At 43.5% G+C, this 18,541-nt stretch overlaps 2 protein-coding genes across 2 annotated transcripts in view; one reads left to right on the top strand and one right to left on the bottom strand.

Annotated features, from left to right (window-relative positions):
• Nucleotides 1–4,583: 4,583 nt before the first annotated feature.
• Nucleotides 4,584–9,571, top strand: LOC106566733 (transcription factor-like 5 protein). Its single transcript, XM_014135070.2, has 7 exons — nt 4,584–4,708; nt 5,378–6,094; nt 6,238–6,388; nt 6,497–6,659; nt 6,879–7,068; nt 7,776–7,917; nt 8,054–9,571. Exons 2-7 carry the CDS (start codon nt 5,379–5,381, stop codon nt 8,177–8,179), a joined length of 1,488 nt encoding a protein of 495 aa, XP_013990545.1. The 5' UTR covers nt 4,584–4,708; nt 5,378; the 3' UTR covers nt 8,180–9,571.
• The window catches only part of LOC106566732 (collagen alpha-3(IX) chain-like), a 25,679-nt gene continuing 16,441 nt past the window's right edge, over nt 9,304–18,541 (bottom strand). Inside the window, exons 25-32 of the mRNA XM_014135069.2 lie at nt 17,852–17,887; nt 17,478–17,522; nt 17,327–17,359; nt 11,353–11,499; nt 11,182–11,236; nt 10,879–11,061; nt 10,567–10,644; nt 9,304–10,373 (exon numbers count right to left, since the gene is read on the bottom strand). Coding sequence (XP_013990544.1) covers nt 10,189–10,373; nt 10,567–10,644; nt 10,879–11,061; nt 11,182–11,236; nt 11,353–11,499; nt 17,327–17,359; nt 17,478–17,522; nt 17,852–17,887 — 762 coding nt within the window. The 3' untranslated portion in view covers nt 9,304–10,188. The remainder of the gene's footprint in view (nt 10,374–10,566; nt 10,645–10,878; nt 11,062–11,181; nt 11,237–11,352; nt 11,500–17,326; nt 17,360–17,477; nt 17,523–17,851; nt 17,888–18,541) is intronic.

Genomic DNA, 18,541 nt, shown 5'->3' with positions numbered 1-18,541 from the left:
ATCTGCTGCTACATACAGTGCCTTCGGAAAGTATTCAGACCCCTTGACTTTTTCCACATTTGGTTACGTTACAGCCATATTCTAAAATGGATTAAAAAAAGAATCCTCAGCAATCTACACACAATAACCCATTGACAAAGCAAAAAAAGTTTTTGTAGAAATTTTTGCAAATGTATTAAAAAGAAAAAAGATACCTTTTTTACATAAGTATTCAGACACTTTGCTATGAGACTTGAAATTGAGCTCAGGTGCATCCTGTTTCCATTGATCATCCTTGAGATGTTTATACAACTTGATTAGAGTCCACCTGGGGTAAATTCAATTGATTGGACATGATTTGGAAAGGCACACACCTGTCTATATAAGATCCCACAGTTGGCAGTGCATATCAGAAAAAACCAAGCCATGATGTCGAAGGAATTGTCCGTAGAGATCTGAGACAGGATTGTGTCGAGGCACAGATCTGGGGAAGGGTACCAAACAATTCTGCAGCATTGAAGGTCCCCAAGAACACAGTGGCCTCCATTATTAAATGGAAGAATTTGAAACCACCAAGACTCTTCCTAGAGCTGATTACTCCAACAGAGCTCTAGTGTTCCTCTGTGGAGATAGGAGAGCCTTCCAGAAGGACAACCATCTCTGCAGCACTCCACTAATCAGGTCGTTATGGTAGAGTGGCCAGATGGAAGCCACTCCTCAGTAAAAGGCACATGACAGCCCACTTGGAAAAATGTACTTAAAGACTCCCAGACCATGACAAACAATATTCTCTGGCCTAATGGCCAAGCGTTACGTCTGGAAGAAAACTGGCACCATCCCTAAGGTGAAGCATGGTGGTGATGGCAGCATCATGCTATGGGGATGTTTTTCAGCGGCAGGGACTGGAAGACTAGTCAGGGTTGAGGCAAAGATGAACAGAACAAAGTATAGAGATCCTTGATGAAAACCTGCTCCAGAGCGCTCAGGACCTCAGACTGGGGTGAAGGTTCACCTTCCAACAGGACAACAACCCTAAGCACACAGCCAAGACAACGCAGGAGGGGCTTTGGGACAAGTCTCTGAATGTCCTTGAGTGGCCCCGCCAGAGCCTGGACTTAGACCCGATCGAACATCTCTAGAGAGACCTGAAATTAGCTGTGCAGCAACGCTCCCCATCCAACATGACAGAGCTTGAGGATCTGCAGAGAAGATTGGGAGAAACTCCTCAAGTACAGATGTGCCAAGCTTGTAGCATCATACCCAAGAAGATGCAATGCTCTAATCACTGCCAAAGGTGCTTCAACACGGTACTGAGTAAAGGGTCTGAATACTTGTGTAAATGTACTATTTCTGTTTTTAATTCATTAGCAAAAATGTCTTAACCTGTTTTTACTTTGTCATTATGGGGTATTGTGTGTAGATTTATGAGGAAGGAAAAACATATCAATTTTAGAATAAGGCTGTAACATAAACTGTGTAAAAGGTCAAGGGGTCTGAATTATTTCTGAAGGCACTGTACATGCATCAGTCCCTGAGAAAACACTCAGATCCATATAGGGTCCATGTATCTTCCCAACCAACAGGCCTACTGCACATGTTAAAAGTATACAGTCATAGAGCTCGCCAGCTTGTCGTCCTAAAACCTGAAATTAGTTACCTCTTGTTCGTTCAGCCATTCCTATGGGCAAAATTAATGGAGAAATGGAATGGAGTTTTGGGATAAACGCTGAAAACAAGGTTCACACAGGCGTAGATCTTTTGCGTTTTGTTCTATGGGATAATATCAGTCAGTTAACATGACCTTCATGAATTATGAAGCCTTTATATGCTTTTTTTGATTGCATAAATGCTTCAAAATTCATTGTTAGCTGATGAAAATTCTTATAGAACAAAACGTCTAAGATCTCCTACGCCTGTGTGAACCATGTTTTCAGCATTTATCCCAAAAGTCCATTCTATTTCTCCATTCATTTCCCTCATAGGAATGGCTGAATGAACCAGAGGTAACTAATTTACCACAGACCTTACTTTTGCCTTTTATCCAAAAATCAAAAAAAAAAAAATTCTCCATAGGCTTTGGCTAACGAGCAATGGCGGAGTAAAGTGCCTACAAAAAGATGTCATTACTATTGCTCTCTATTGGTTAAAAGCGTAGAGTGAAATAGTAATGCCGTCTTTTTGTCTGCACTAACTCCGCCATGGTTCCACCCTATTCTTTCCCTATTCATTTTCCCCATAGAGCAGTCAAACAGGGAAATGGTTCCAATAGATTTTCCACCATTAATTCTTCGCATAGGGAATTTCAGAAACACTTAAAATAAGGGCTGTGTTTTGTGTAGGCTTACACTGGCATGACGTTTTGATAACCATGTAACTCTTTCTCGGACAAGGTGACTTAGGGGGAAAAAAAACGAGCTCCGACTGGGGGGAAAAAACGATTAAATGGTCATCCAACTTGAAATTCCAACCCGGATACTCGGGCCTCTTTCTAGAACTCCGACTTTCCAACCTGAAGATTAACTGACGTCATGATTTGTTCGAATTTTTCTGAGTTCCCAGTTATTTTGAAGAGGCATCTATAGGGATGGCTGAACCAGAGGTAACTAATTTCCGGGTTTTAGAACTACAACATAGAAGTTCTCATTGTTATATCTGTGACTACAAGCTGTCGAGCTCTATGTCGAAAGATGGTGTTTAGATGGCAAATGGATATGGCTAGATGGTATACACATATGGACGGAACTGCTTAATTTGTATTTTTTTTGTCATTTGGGGAGAATTGTAGGATTTTAACCAACCCTACCCCAAAACATTTTCCTAACCATAACCAAATTCTCCTAACCTACTACGTTAATTATCCTAACCTGCTGCGTAAGTTCTCCTAACCTGCCATGAAAAGTAAATTCTGTCCGTAGCTGTATACCAGCTAGTCTTGACCGGTTAAAAGGCCTGGTGACTGGTTGAACCACAGCTAGAACTACGTTAGGTTGAACAGGTGGATTGGAAAGCAAAGTTATTTAGCACTAGAGGTAATTGGCACATAAGCAAATACACTGAACAAAAATATACATTTAACATGCAACAATTTCTAAGATTTTACTGAATTACAGTTCATATAAGGAAATTAGTCAATTGAAATAAATTCATTAGGCCCTAATCTATGGATTTCACGTGACTGGAAATACAGGTATGGGACATTTTCAGCTTCCAGGAATTGCGTGTTAGAGCCTTGCGGCATGGGGCTATGCATTATCATGCTGAAACATGAGGTGATGGTGGCAGATGAATGGCACGACAATGGGCCTCAGGATCTCGTCACAGTATCTCTGTGCATTCAAATTGCCATCGTTAAAATGCATTTGTGTTCGGTGTCCATAGCTTATGCCTGCCCATACCATAACCCAAGTCTGCCACCACCATTGGGCACTCTGTTCACAACGTTGACCTCACCAAACCGGTCGCCCACACAACCCCATACACGCTGTCTGCCATCTTCCCGGTACAGATGAAACCACACTTCTCTAGCATGCTAGTGGCCATCAAAGGTGAGCATTTGCCCACTGAAGTCGGTTACGACGCCGAATGCAGACAGGTCAAGACCCTGGTGAGGACGACGAGCATGCAGATCAGCTTCCCTGAGACTGTTTCTGAGAGTTTGTGCAGAAATTCTTTGGTTGTGCAAACCCAGTTTCATCAGCTGTCTGGGTGGCTGGTCACAGACCATCCCGCAGGTGAAGAAGCCGGATGTGGGGGCCTTGGCTGGCGTGGTTACATGTGGTCTGCGGTTGTGAGGCTGGTTGGACGTACAGCTATATTTTCACATACTAAGTTGGATGCGGCTTATGGTAGAGAAATGAACATTCAATTCTCTGGCAACAGCTCTGGCGTACATTCCTACAGTCAGCATGTCATTTGCACGCTCCCTCAAAACATGAGACATCTGTGGCATTGGGTTGTGTGACAAAACTACACATTTTAGAGTGGCCTTTTATTGTCCCCAAGCACAAGGTGCACCTATGTAATGATCATGCTGTTTAATCAGCTACTTGATTATGCCACACCTGTCAGGTGGATTGGTTATCTTGGAAAAGGATAAATGCTCACTAACAGGGATGTAAACATATTTGTGCAATTTATTTTTGATAAACAATCTTTTTGTGAGTCTGTACATTTCTGGGATCTTTTATTTCAGTTCATGAAACATGGGACGAACACGTTTAGCTTTATTATTTTATTTAACTAGGCAAGTCAGTTAAGAACAAACCAAACCCTAAACCGGATGACGCTGGGCCAATTGTGTGCCGCCCTGTGGGACTCCCAATCACGGCCGGTTGTGATATAGCCTAGAATCAAACCAGGGTCTGTAGTGACGCCTCTAGCACGGAGATGCAGTGCCTTATTAGACTGCTGCGCCACTCATTTTTGTTAAGTATAATTAACATCGTTGAATGTTTGATTTACTAGCATTTGACGATGGGAGCAGTCAAGCAAGTTACCAAATCTAAAAAAATATTTTAGACACTGACAGCAGAGGCTCTGTTTTTGGGCCAATGAAAATGCCTGACGTCAGTTGCCACCCAAGTTATTTTCTAATCACGTTCGTTCTCTGCTCTGTCAAAGTCGGTTGGTAAAATTCTAAACACGAGCCTGTTTTAAGACGACGATTTTGATAACTTAATGAACTTATAATTGAAGACTATTTTAAATACAAATATATCCATCTATTCAGGTAGTTATCAAATGTTTAATTGAGACAATTGTAAGGGTGGTGACTTTTCAGTCAGTGAATGATAGAAAAGTTTCTGGCTACAGTAACTAATTTTAACTAGATAACATCTGCTAGCTAGCATTAGCTAGCTAACATTAGCGCATATTTGTACGTTTACTCATTTTAAGTTGACTAAATAGTACAACTTCTAATAGCTATTTAGTTGGATAGCTAGCTATATTGCACATTTCAGTAAGAATAAGTGTAGCTCGTTAGCTGTATTTTTATTTAACTAGGCAAGTCGGTTAAGAACAAATTTTTATTTACAATGACGGCCTAGGAACAGTGGGTTAATTGCCTTGTTCGACAGATTTTTACCTTGCCAGCTCGGGGATTCGATCTAGCAACCTTTCGGTTTCTGACCCAACGCTCTAACCACTAGGCTACTTGCCGTGTGGAGTGTGCTGACATAGAGTAGCTGGATTGTAACGTTAGCTCAGTTTAGATTGAGACGCGCGAGCTGAATTGATCGATCAGAGCGGGAAAAGTATCATGCTAGTTAGCCAGAGATCAGCCCATTGATTTAGCTAACGTTAGAGACCTCGGTAACAGACAGATAGATAGCTATGTTGAACATGAAACTAGTGTTCTTGTTCTAAACTGACATTAAGCATATGTTTCTCTCAACAGGATGTCGATGTCCGTGGCATGTAAAACCATTAATGTGTCACCTGCTTGTAAAACCATTCATGTGTCACCTGCATTGGGGCAGTACAACCCAGATTCTGTCGAGGTGATCATGAGCCAAAACGGGTGTGTTCCAAATGATCAAAGCCAGATTTTGGGCACTGAGCTCAACCTGATGGAGATGACAGAAGTGGAGTACACCCACCTTCAGCACATAATACAGTCACACATGGAGGCACAAGCGGCTGGTCCAGAAGGATCTGAAGATGCCCGGTTCAACACTACCGTATTCACCGTGGAAAACTCTGCACCCCAACCTACAAACTGCGAAGCAGAATACCCAGCCAAGTCTCCCCCGAACACTCCACCTGATGCTATGTCAACTTCAACTGATGAGCAGCGGTACATTCTCGGCGGCTTGAACCAAGATGGACAGGTTGACATCAAGGAAATTAAAATGGCATTGGTCAGTGACGGGAACGTTATACCTGGAGAACGGACCCCCACCACTTGCGGTGAAGTCCCCATCTCCGTGTTGGCGAAAGTCAGGAGTGCAGTGGATGCGACCCAAGAACGTGGCTTGGAAGCATACAACAACGGTAGCACACAGCTATTGTCCAGGCCCAACCCACCTGCCCGAGTTCGCTTGGAGAAGAGGTTCAACTGCACCCCCTGTGACATCCCCAGACAACAGGACGTGCAATCAGCAGCTCTTAGCAAGTATGTTTTATCCCTACATTTTGAGTGACGATAATGTAGGCCTATACTAGCCATACTTTGTTTACAGCTGTAAATTCTCTACTACAGTACTAAAAACACATTGTCATAGAAGTACTGAGTTACTCAACATTTGTCTTTTACAGTTTTTTGACAATGCTTCATCAATCTAATGAGGCGCAAGAAGCAGCAATGCATCCACAACCACAGAAGTGGGTGAGGTCAGATCGGGGCAACCCTATTGAGCTGTCATACCCATATGGAAGTATGTTCAACCCCATCGCTGGCGCCCGTCAAGTATGAGCAACATACTACTGATGTTACTAATTCATAAAAATTGAATTGTTTTATATTGTTACAAGGAAGGGATTCAGTGCTATGTTTTGACAAGTCTTCTATTCTTAGGGATATGGGAATGTCCCTCATATGCTTGACCCCAATAAGCATCAAGGGTTGATCATTCCAAAGAACTTCACATTCAGCTATCGGCAAGACAAGATGCCTGACAAAGTTCCATGCGTCAACAGCCCCAACCCAACAGAGGAGAAAGTTTGGGTGAAGGTGGAAGGTATGTATGTTTCTGTATGTTCACTGTTCAGCTTGATTTGGAGGGCACTCATAACAAAACTTAATGTATAGTCTTTCTCCAGCTTAGTTTGTCTCATTTGTTTATTTTCCAAATTCTGCATGCTTCTCATGGCTATGTCATGTACTGTAGTATTGCTGAACATAACATCCAACAATTTTTTGTTGTTGTAACTCTTAACACCTTCGTTATCTCTTTCAGATGATGCTGTGGCGAAGCCTGCTAAACGTGGTAGGACCCGTGGAACGTGTGCTGTCAAGACCTCTGGCGTTGTCACAGACTCAGTGGAGGGAAGAGCAACTGGAGGAGCAGGCACGAAAAAGAGAGGAGGGCCGCCAGTGGAAAGTAGCCAGCGCAGAGAGAGACACAACAGCAAGGAGCGGGACCGCAGGTAATCAGACCCACACTTGCTTACACTTGTCAGGTTTTAATGATCAGAGTAAGAACTTGACGGACACTATGAAAGCTTAGACCAGGTTTATTCTTCCCAAAGGATCAAACAGCTGAATCGACAAAAAACATGTTTACAAAAGTGGTGGTATATGTACCCCACTTTGGGTGGAGTCTCGTCCTTCTCGCTAAGCATAGTTTCCTGCCTAGCAATAAAGATACAAAGTGATACGGGCAATAAACGGTTCCTCTTCCCTTAATCTTACCTGACCTCGCCCCCTTATCCACAGCTCTCTCCCTTTATCAGTACTGCCACATGCGATCGTTTTTCCTGCACTCATCACATTCTAAGCTTAATTGCACCCACCATAACCCTTCCTCCTACAGATAACCATTAACTCCTGGTGTAGACCCTCGACTATGGCACCCCTCATGTCTCTAGCATAACTAATGATTAATAATATTCAACATTTTTAGAAATCCGAACCCATCACACTTATGCTCAGACACACAAACTGTTGCTTGTTTTACGCTCTTGGGCACATGTTATTACTTTTGCTCATTAGTATTCACACTTTTACATGGTACATTTGTCAAAAAGTGCTTCACAGCACAGCAAACCATACCTAAACCATAAAAGAAAAAACACACTGACACTTAGTACACACCTCAAACAGAAGCTCCTGTCAGTGACACCTTTTACTTTAGGAGGAGGATCCGCTTCTGCTGTGATGAGCTGAATGTGCTGGCGCCATTCTGTAACCACGAGACGGACAAAGCCACCACCCTGCAATGGACCACCGCCTTCCTCAAGTACGTCAGAGAGGTGTACGGGGACTCCATTAAACAGGTGAGTGCCTGATCTAAGTTGATAGTCCCTATGTGGCTATGACCTCACCAACAGACATATTGCGATGTTGTGCTGCTGTAGTGTCCTGATGCACAGGTATTCCTAAAGTGGTGACTGACTCTGCCCTCTTCCTCAGGAGTTCCAGGGCACGTTCTGTGGCAAGACTGGTCAGCGGCTCAAGCCCAGCAGTGCCTCAGGCCAGGTCATGGTCCGCCAGGAGACAGCAGAGCCACCTAGCACCCCACAGGCATCGGAGCAGTAAATACACACCTACACCTATTTAATAATTATTCTATTTATTATTAATTTATTTTACCCTCAAGAGTAGTTGTGATTTATCGGGTTTGGCTTTGGAATGTTAGCTGTCACAAAAGCATCAGGTATTGCCAGAGGGACAGACACATCCATTTGATTGTTTTTTTCAGGGGAGAAAAAGGATTTTGGTGTTCTGTTTATTGCTTTATTTCAACACCTTGAAATATTATTTTTCCTCTGTGATCATTATCCCCTTGACAGAGCATGTACTCCGACATGTAATTTTCCATCTTGATCTATTTGGGCACAATTTTTGTATCAGAGATTTCATAAATGTTTATTTTGCTGAAAAGTGTTCAAGTTCGACTAATATTTGAAACGAGCTTCCCTTCCAAACCTCATGAATGACAATTAAAACAGGTGAAGGTTTTAAGTTTGACCATGGAAGTAACATTCCAACGTGGTTTTGAGGGTCTTGATTGTACAATGCAAGTTTAACTGCACTCCAGGACTCCTATGGATCAGGTTGGTGTGTATGAGGAAGGAGAGATGTTTTTTTTATACAACTTTACATAATTGTGATTCTTTATGAGCCAACAAACCTTTTTATAAAAAAAAAAAAGTGCTTTACTGAAAGTCATGCACAGGAGGCACTGTTTCTCTAGGATAGGAGTTAACATGGTGATCTACTGACTAGATTTCAGTTTATTTAACAGATGTAATATAGTTCCATTTTTAATCATACGTGCATCTTTATCTGCAATTGTAATTTATTTTGAATTTGTGTTTTATACAGGGTTGTTTGGTACTTGTGGCAACAGTAAACCACATTAACAACAAATGCAGCCTTCTAAATGTATATTGTTCAGTGTTGCTCCACTCTGTATATACAACTCTGGAAAAAGTTCAGTTTTTCATATTACCTTAATATTAGATATTTAAAAATAAATGTCACTTAATTTACTTGCCTTTGTGTTTATCTCCTGATTGTTTGATTGCATGAACATTCAGTTGGTTAACTTATGTAGAAAAGAGTAATGTTTTACTGAAAAGTGGCTTTATTTGTTATTTCTTACAACATGGTGCTGTAGCAACTTACTGTACATACAACAGTCACCCACAAATAATAAATAGTATTTAAAGTCATGTATATTTAATAGTTACAGCACCGGTACAAAGTGGATGTGGTCATTGCAAAATAAAAAAGAAAGCACAAATCGTTAATGAGTTATTCTACAATTACAATTTGATGCATCCACATTTTTTTATTTTCAAAACTTAATGGAAAAGATTTTTAAATCAAACATGTAATCATGAAATGTGAAAAAAGTAAACAGGCAACAAATAAACTTGACAAAATGTTTTAAAAAAAAGCTAGTCTAGCAAGAGTTGGAAAATACTGTGGTTGCATCAATATACAAAATCTGGGCACTTAGGTTTCTTCATTGCCTCTACACCCAAAGCTCCTTGGCAGTGACTTCATTTTGCTCACTGGCACATCTTCTTATTTTACATTTTGTAAGCTTGTCCTGTGAGGGAACACTCAGGTCTAAGCAGAAAGGACCTTGACACATGCACATTCACTGCAAGGACAATCACAGTTTTAGTGTTGGAGAGTCATCTTCCAGGCAGGGGGTGAAACAACTAAAGTACATATTTTTACACAAATGTTTTTGAAAAATAATGGCCTATAAGCACTTTTCCAGTAAAATTATTTTTCCGTTTTTTATTAAATTGTAATTTACTTTCAATGGTATTTGACGTGATTGCATGTGTTCTCTAGTGCTCTTGTGAAACGTTTAATCAGCTTTGTCCACTTCATAGATGGATGGAGTCTAGATTTTTGTCTTTGTTTCTTCTCTGTTTTCCCAAACTGCCTGTTTTCCTCTTGGGATAAATCTCACATCTGTTGTTACTGTTCCTGTCTTGTTTTAAATACATTCAAGAGGAAACTGTGACTTGTCTTCTCTTCTTCACCTCCCGGGGGGGCTAGTTCCGGGATGAGGGAAGTAATGTTTAATGGTTCTTGGGATTGGAGGTTTTCCCATGGACATTTGCACCCTGGCAGGCGGTAGTGTCACAGATTCCTGGGGAGCCCGAGTGCCCAGTCCTTCCTGTCCTACCTGCCTCTCCGGGCTCCCCTGGATCTCCTGGGGATCCGTCACGCCCATCTTTGACGATTCCAAGCACTCCTGGGATACCTACGGGCAGAATGTAGGGGATGAGCCAAGTTTCCCAACAGGGATACATTGATTTAAACAGGGAAACCGGCACTACGCTCTCCAATATAGGCTCAGGTGTCCCACAAAAGGTTTTATACACAGGCAGAGACAGTATACTGATGCAACTCCCCAAACCACTCACTGTGAATGCACAGTGTATAAACTGTCATACCTTGGTATCCTTGGTCTCCAATGGGCCCTTCGATGGCCTTTCCGATGGGTCCCTTGTCACCCTGTTCACCAAGATCACCTGTGGAAGAGACAGAAAACAAATGTTACTAAAAGAAGGCAATCTATTGGCGCTACAAATTGTGCAATAGGCCCAACATAGAGATGGTCACACTTGTCTGTACACTTCTTATGAGATGTACAGTATGTTATATGCTGCAAAGTTACTATGTGTAAGTCCATTGCTCTGTGCTGATCAGAAAGACAGACATTTTGAGTATGTTTCTTGACATGGACCTGTGTGTCTGTTACTTACCTCTGGGACCGGGGTCTCCCAGGTCTCCAGGCAGCCCTCTGTAGCCAGGAGGTCCACGGGAGCCGGGGTGACCGATAGACCCAGTCTCTCCTACTTTCCCTGGAGGTCCGGCAGCACCGGGGCGACCCACTTGGCCAGGGGACAGGGGCCTTCTGAGGTTGGCAGCCAGCTGTGCAATCTGATCTGAGGAAGGACAGAGGAAGATACTTTTGCAAACACATTCTTGTAAAAAAAGGAGATAATGTCCTATTTTGGTCACTTAGACAAGGACACTACAGCCCTTTTGATCTCCAAAATCCTCACCATCAATCATAGAGCCACACAATTCTCTAATGTGCTGTTCGCTTGCCAGTTTACCCTGAAAACATGCAGAAAAGACAGACATTTCATTCAGCAGGTGTCATCAATCTGAGGCATTCTTGGCGCAGGGACACCAAGTTTACAGGGATCGAGGTATTATCCCTGGTTACTCACGGGAACACCAATCTTGCCAGCGATTCCAGGCAGACCCTGTTCACCCTGGAAGCCCATTAGGCCTGGTTTTCCAGGATCCCCTCTGGCTCCGAGCTCTCCCTGTGGTCCCACCACACCTTTAGGTCCCAGCTCGCCACGCTTCCCAGACTGTGAACACAAACAAACAAAAATCTACTCTACAGCTCGTGTTCACTCAGTAAATGTCAAACAAATGTTCAGTTGTGAGGGATGAAAGTGTTGGTCTATTGCACTCTGTGGAAAAATGAACTTCTCCGACATCTTGATCTGAGGGAATCAGACAGCTCAATTGTTCCCTTCGCCTCAGAGCTGGTTCAGCAGTTCATTTTAGGTGACCCCGGAAAAAGAAACTACCTGACTTGTCAAAAGCTTTCTATGAAGTAAAAACTGTAGGCCTGGCCATTTCCCCCCACAATAATAAATAAAGTTGTGCAGTCCCTTGAGAACATCAGTGTGGGAGTGTACATGGCGTTGTCTCACTTGATAATTAATATAATGAACACAACAATAGCTCATAAGTGTCAGAGTTACTGTAACTAGCTAGCACCATGGAGAGTTGTTGAGCCACATCAGCGCCTTGGCTGTAATTACATTAATTGTAAGGCAAACTGTGCTGCAGATTAGCGTGGATCCCTTCTCTGTGGGGATGGCAGAGAATGGGCTAATAACACTAAAGCAACCGTACAGCAAGCTAATTAATCCAGCTAATCCTAGAATGTGAGCTGGGAGGATCCCGTGCAATGAGTTAGTGTGTTGCAGTCTGGCCTGGGCACCAGCGCTTAGTAGCAACACCACATCTCTGGCAACACATCAGACATGGCGCAGCAGGCAGAGATGTTCGCGTTCTTAGGAAACTGCAGTGTTTTGTTATGTATTATTTCTCTCACTGTTACCCCAGGAAATCTTAAGTTTCATTACATACAGCCGGGAAGAACTATTGGATATAAGAGCAACGTCAACTTACCAACATTACGACCAGGAATACGACTTTCCTGAAGCGGTTCCTCTGTTTGGACCACCACCCAGGACAATGGATCGGATCCCAGTAGGCGACCCAAAACAACGGCACCGCAGAAGGGGCAGACGGAGCGGTCTTCTGGTCAGGCTCCGTAGATGGGCACGTCGCTCACCGCTCCCGAGTATACTACTCGCCAATGTCCAGTCTTGACAACAAAGTTAGACGAAATTCGAGCAAGGGTTGCCTTCCAGAGAGACATCTCTGTTTCACGGAAACATGGCTCACTTGGGATATGTTATCAGTACAGCCACCCGGTTTCTTCACGCATCGCGCCGACAGAAACAAACACCTCTCTGGTAAGAAGAAGGGCGGGGGTGTATGCCTTATGATTAACGAGTCGTGGTGCGATCATAACAACATACAGGAACTCAAGTCCTTTTGTTCACCTGACCTAGAATTCCTTACAATCAAATGCCGACCGCATTATCTACCAAGAGAATTCTCTTCGATTATAGTCACAGCCATGTATATCCCCCCCAAGCAGGCACCTCGACAGCCCTGAAAGAACTTCATTGGACTCTATGTAAACTGGAAACCACATATCCTGGGGCTGCATTTATTGTAGCTGGGGATTTTAACAAAGCTAATCTGAAAACAAGGCTCATTAAATTTTATCAGCATATCGAATGCGCGACCAGGGCTGGCAGCATTCTGGATCATTGCTACTCTAACTTCCGCGACGCATACAAAGCCCTCCTTTCGGCAAATCTGACCACGACTCCATTTTGTTGCTCCCAGCCTGTAGACAGAAACTAAAACAGGAAACGCCCGTGCTCAGGTCTGTTCAACGCTGGTCCGACCAATCTGATTCCACGCTTCAAGATTTCTTCGATCACGTGGACTGGGATATGTTCCGGATAGCCTCAGACAACAACATTGATGTATACGCTGATTGAGCGAGTTTATTAGCAAGTGCATCGGTGATGTTGTACCCACGGTGACTATAAAAACCTTCTGCAACCAGAAACCGTGGATTGATGGCAGCATTCGTACAAAACTGAAAGTGCGAACCACTGCTTTTAATCATGGCAAGGCGACCAGAAACATGACCGAATACAAACAGCGTAGCTATTCCCTCCGCAACACAATCAAACAAACTAAAACGTCAGTATAGAGACAAAGTAGAGTTGCAATTCAATGGCTCTGACACGAGACGTATGTGGCAGGGTCTACAGTCAATCACGGATTACAAAAATAAAACCAGCCCCGTCGCGGACACCGACGCCTTGCTCCCAGACAAACTAAACAACTTCTTTGCTCGCTTTGAGGACAATACAGTGCCTCTGACACGGCCCGCTACCAAAACCTGCGGGCTCTCTTTCACCCCAGCCAACGTGAGTAAAACATTTAAACATGTTAACCCTCGCAAAGCTGCTGGCCCAGACAGCATCCCTAAAAGCGTCCTCAGAGCATGCGCAGACCAGCTGGCTGGTGTGTTTACGGACATATTCAATCAATCCCTATCCCAGTCTGCTGTTCCCACATGCTTCAAGAGGGCTACCATTGTTCCTGTTCCCAAGAAAGCTAAGGTAACTGAGCTAAACGACTATCGCCCCGTAGCACTCACTTCCATCATCATGAAATGCTTTGAGAGACTAGTCAAGGATCATATCACCTCCACCCTACCTGACACCCTAGACCCACTCCAATTTGCTTACCGCCCCAATAGGTCCACAGAGGACGCAATCGCAATCACACCGCACACTGCCCTAACCCATCTGGACAAGAGGAATACCTATGTAAGAATGCTGTTCATCGATTACAGCTCAGCATTTAACACCATTGTACCCTCCAAACTCGTCATTAAGCTCGAGACCCTGGGTCTCGACCCCACCCTGTGCAACTGGTTCCTGGATTTTGACGGGCCGCTCCCAGGTGGTGAGTGTAGGAAACAACATCTCCACCCCGCTGATCCTCAACACTGGAGCCCCACAAGGGTGTGTTCTCAGCCCTCTCCTGTACTCCCTGTTCACCCATGACTGCATGGCCATGCACGCCTCCAACTCAATCATCAAGTTTGCAGACGACACTACAATGGTAGGCTTGATTACCAACAACGACGAGATGGCGTACAGGGAGGAGGTGAGGGCCCTCGGAGTGTGGTGTCAGGAAAATCACTTCACACTCAACGTCAACATAACAAAAGGAGATGATCGTGGACTTCAGGAAACAGCAGAAGGCGCACCCCCTATCCACATCGATGGGACTGTAGTGGAGAAGGTGGAAAGTTAAGTTCCTCGGCGTACACTTCACAGAAAAACTGAAATGGTCCACCCACACAGACAGCGTGGTGAAGGCGCAACAGCGCCTCTTCAACCTCAGGAGGCTGAAGAAGTTTGGCTTGTCACCAAAAACAAACTTTTACAGATGCACAATCGAGAGCATCCTGTCGGGCTGTGTCACCGCCCGGAATGGCAACTGCTCCGCCCACAACCGTAAGGCTCTCCAGAGGGTAGTGAGGTCTGCACAACGCATTACCGGGGGCAAACTACCTGCCCTCCAGGACACCTACACCACCCAATGTCACAGGAAGGACAAAAAGATCATCAAGGACAACAACCACTCGAGCCAATGCCTGTTCACCCCACTATCATCCAGAAGGCGAGGTCAGTACAGGAGCATCAAAGCTGGGACCGAGAGACTGAAAAACAGCTTTTATCGCAAGGCCATCAGACTGCTAAACAGCCATCACTAACATTGAGTGGCTGCTGCCAACATACTGACTCAAATCTCTAGCCACCTTAATAATTAAAAATTGGATATAATAAATGTATCACTAGTCACTTTAAACAATGCCACTATATATAATGTTTACATACCCTACATTACTCATCTCATATGTATGCCGCACGGCCATCGCTCATCCATATATTTATATGTACATATTCTTATTCATGCCTTTACACTTGTGTGTATAAGGTATTTGTGAAATTGTTACAGTGAGGGAAAAAGTATTTGATTCCCTGCTGATTTTGTACGTTTGCCCACTGACAAAGAAATGATCGGTCTATAATTTTAATTGTAGGTTTATTTGAACAGTGACAGACAGAATAACAACAAAAAAATAACAGAGAAACGCATGTCAAAAATGTTATAAATTGAATTGCATTTTATTGAGGGAAATAAGTATTTGACCCCTCTACAAAACATGACTTAGTACTTGGTGGCAAAACCCTTGTTGGCAATCCCAGAGGTCAGACGTTTCTTGTAGTTGGCCACCAGGTTTGCACACATCTCAGGAGGGATTTTGTCCCACTCCTCTTTGCAGATCTCCAAGTCATTAAGGTTTCGAGGCTGACGTTTGGCAACTCGAACCTTCAGCTCCCTCCACAGATTTTCTATGGGATTAATGTCTGGAGACTGGCTAGGCCACTCCAGGACCTTAATGTGCTTCTTCTTGAGCCACTCCTTTGTTGCCTTGGCCGTGTGTTTTGGGTCATTGTCATGCTGGAACACCCATCCATGACCCATTTTCAATGCCCTGGCTGAGGGAAGGAGGTTCTCACCCAAGATTTGACGGTACATGGCCCTGTCCATCGTCCCTTTGATGCGGTGAAGTTGTCCTGTCCCCTTAGCAGAAAAACACCCCCAAAGCATAATGTTTCCACCTCCATGTTTGTCGGTGGGGATGGTGTTCTTGGGGGTTATAGGCAGCATTCCTCCTCCTCCAAACACAGCGAGTTGAGTTGATACCAAAGAGCTTCATTTGTCTCATCTGACCACAACACTTTCACCCAGTTGTCCTCTGAATCATTCAGATGTTCATTGGCAAACTTCAGACGGGCATGTATATGTGCTTTCTTGAGCAGGGGGACCTTGCGGGCGCTGCAAGATTTCAGTCCTTCACGGCGTAGTGTGTCACCAATTGTTTTCTTGGTGACTATGGTCCCAGCTGCCTTGAGATCATTGACAAGATCCTCCCATGTAGTTCTGGGCTGATTCCTCACCGTTCTCATGATCATTGCAACTCCATGAGGTGAGATCTTGCATGGAGCCCCAGGCTGAGGGAGATTGACAGTTCTTTTGTGTTTCTTCCATTTGCGAATAATCGCATCAACTGTTGTCACCTTCTCACCAAGCTGCTTGGCGATGGTCTTGTAGCCCATTCCAGCCTTGTGTAGGTCTACAATCTTGTCCCTGACATCCTTGGAGAGCTCTTTGGTCTTGGCCACGGTGGAGAGTTTGGAATCTGATTGATTGATTGCTTCTGTGGACAGGTGTCTTTTATAGAGGTAACAAACTAAGATTAGGAGCACTCCCTTTAAGAGTGTGCTCCTAATCTCAGCTCGTTACCTGTATAAAAGACACCTGGGAGCCAGACATTTTTCTGATTGAGAGGGGGTCAAATACTTATTTCCCTCATTAAAATGCAAATCAATTTATAACATTTTTGACGTGTTTTTCTGGATTTTTTTGTTGTTATTCTGTCTCTTACTGTTCAAATAAACCTACCATTAAAATGATTGACTGATCATTGTTTTGTCAGTGGGCAAACGTACAAAATCAGCAGGGGATCAAATACTTTTTCCCCCTCACTGTAGATTACATGTTAGATATTACTGCACAGTTGGAACTAGAAGCACAAGCATTTCGCTACACTCGCATTAACATCTGCTAACCATGTGTATGTTACCAGTAAAATTTGATAGGGAAAGATAGATGGGAGAGAGGCAATAATAATGGGAAGAGCAGCTAAAGATGTTATGTAAGATTGTGAGAAAGGGACAACGATAGTTGGGCTTACTATACTCCTAATAAATGAATGTGATCGCAATGTTTTTGGTCGTTATCTACTGTATTAGAGAGACAAAGTTCTCAGTAAAATGTGTCTCAATGTAGAGAGTTGGGAAAATAGGACCTATACATTTTGTGGTTGACAAACATACATTTTACACTGGCAAGGATATACTCCACAGTTTGGATGAAAAGATAACTTACCTCTCCTTTTTGGCCAACTGGACCAAATGGACCCTGAGAACGAGCAAAAGATTGTTGACGAATAAGACAAAGGAAATTGGATGACATACATGTTTTCATTGATTGAATGTATATTAATTTGACTGAATTTAAAATATGAAGGATAACTTACAGGTTCTCCATTCTCCCCGGGCAAACCATCAGCTCCTGCCATGCCCTGAACAGAAAACACAAGTGAATATTTAAATAACAATTGGGTGTGCATGGGAGCTTCCATAGAAAATATAATGTATCGTTATGTGCCTACAAAAGTCAAATATACCCTCATATTATCTTCCATAATGAGCCCATAAATCCATATGCCCAACTCCATAACCTTTCCCATTATCTTTTTGACAATATTCTCTCTGAACCCCTTAAGAGACAGAACATCCCCAATAGCAAACTGAATGCTGAATGAAGACAGTGGGAAGGGGGTTACTATGGTATTATCATTCTTAGCTTAATTTGACCTTTGACCCCAAATGTAAGGAGCTACAAGTGTACCATGTCTCCTTTAGTGCCTGATGCTCCGACTGGACCCTGTGAGAGAAACAGAACGAGAGAGTGAGGAGAGAGAGAAACAGTTAATAAAATAGAGTCCGTGGTTGTGAAGTCCAGTAGCAGAGTGCATGGCTCCATAGATGGCAGGCTGTGTGTGCGGAGTGAGATGGAGAGAGGGATGGAGGTGGTGGGTTGTGGAGTGGGGCAGCCTAGGAGCTGGATAAAGCCAGGCTTTGTTCTGCCCTCGGCTCCTGAACAGGAGGCTGCTATGTTACCTTTCGTTACAGTATGAATACACACTGCCACGGCTCCACCCGATAATAATGTTCTGATTCTGAGTGAACTGCCCAGGTTATGAGCACATACTGCTCTGATCTTTATGGGTCTGGCAGGAGGAGCTGTGTGTGTGTGTGCGCGGACGCTGCAGTGTATGTTTCTGTGTAAAAATACAGTTGAGGTCAGAAGTTTACATACACTTAGGTTAGAGTCATTAAAACTCGTTTTTCAACCACTCCACAAATTACTGGTTAACAAACTATAGTTTTGGAAAATCGGTTAGGACATCTACTTTGTGCATGACACAAGTAATCGGAAGTTTACATCCACCTTAGCCAAATATATTTAAACTCAGTTCACAATTTCGGACATTTCATCCTAGTAAAAATTCCCCGTCTTAGGTCAGTTAGGATCACC

Source organism: Salmo salar, chromosome ssa13, assembly GCF_905237065.1.
Source record: "Salmo salar chromosome ssa13, Ssal_v3.1, whole genome shotgun sequence".
Taxonomy (NCBI): Eukaryota; Metazoa; Chordata; class Actinopteri; order Salmoniformes; family Salmonidae; genus Salmo; species Salmo salar.
Note: the sequence above shows the minus strand (reverse complement) of the source record. Positions and strands in the feature narration are given on the sequence as shown.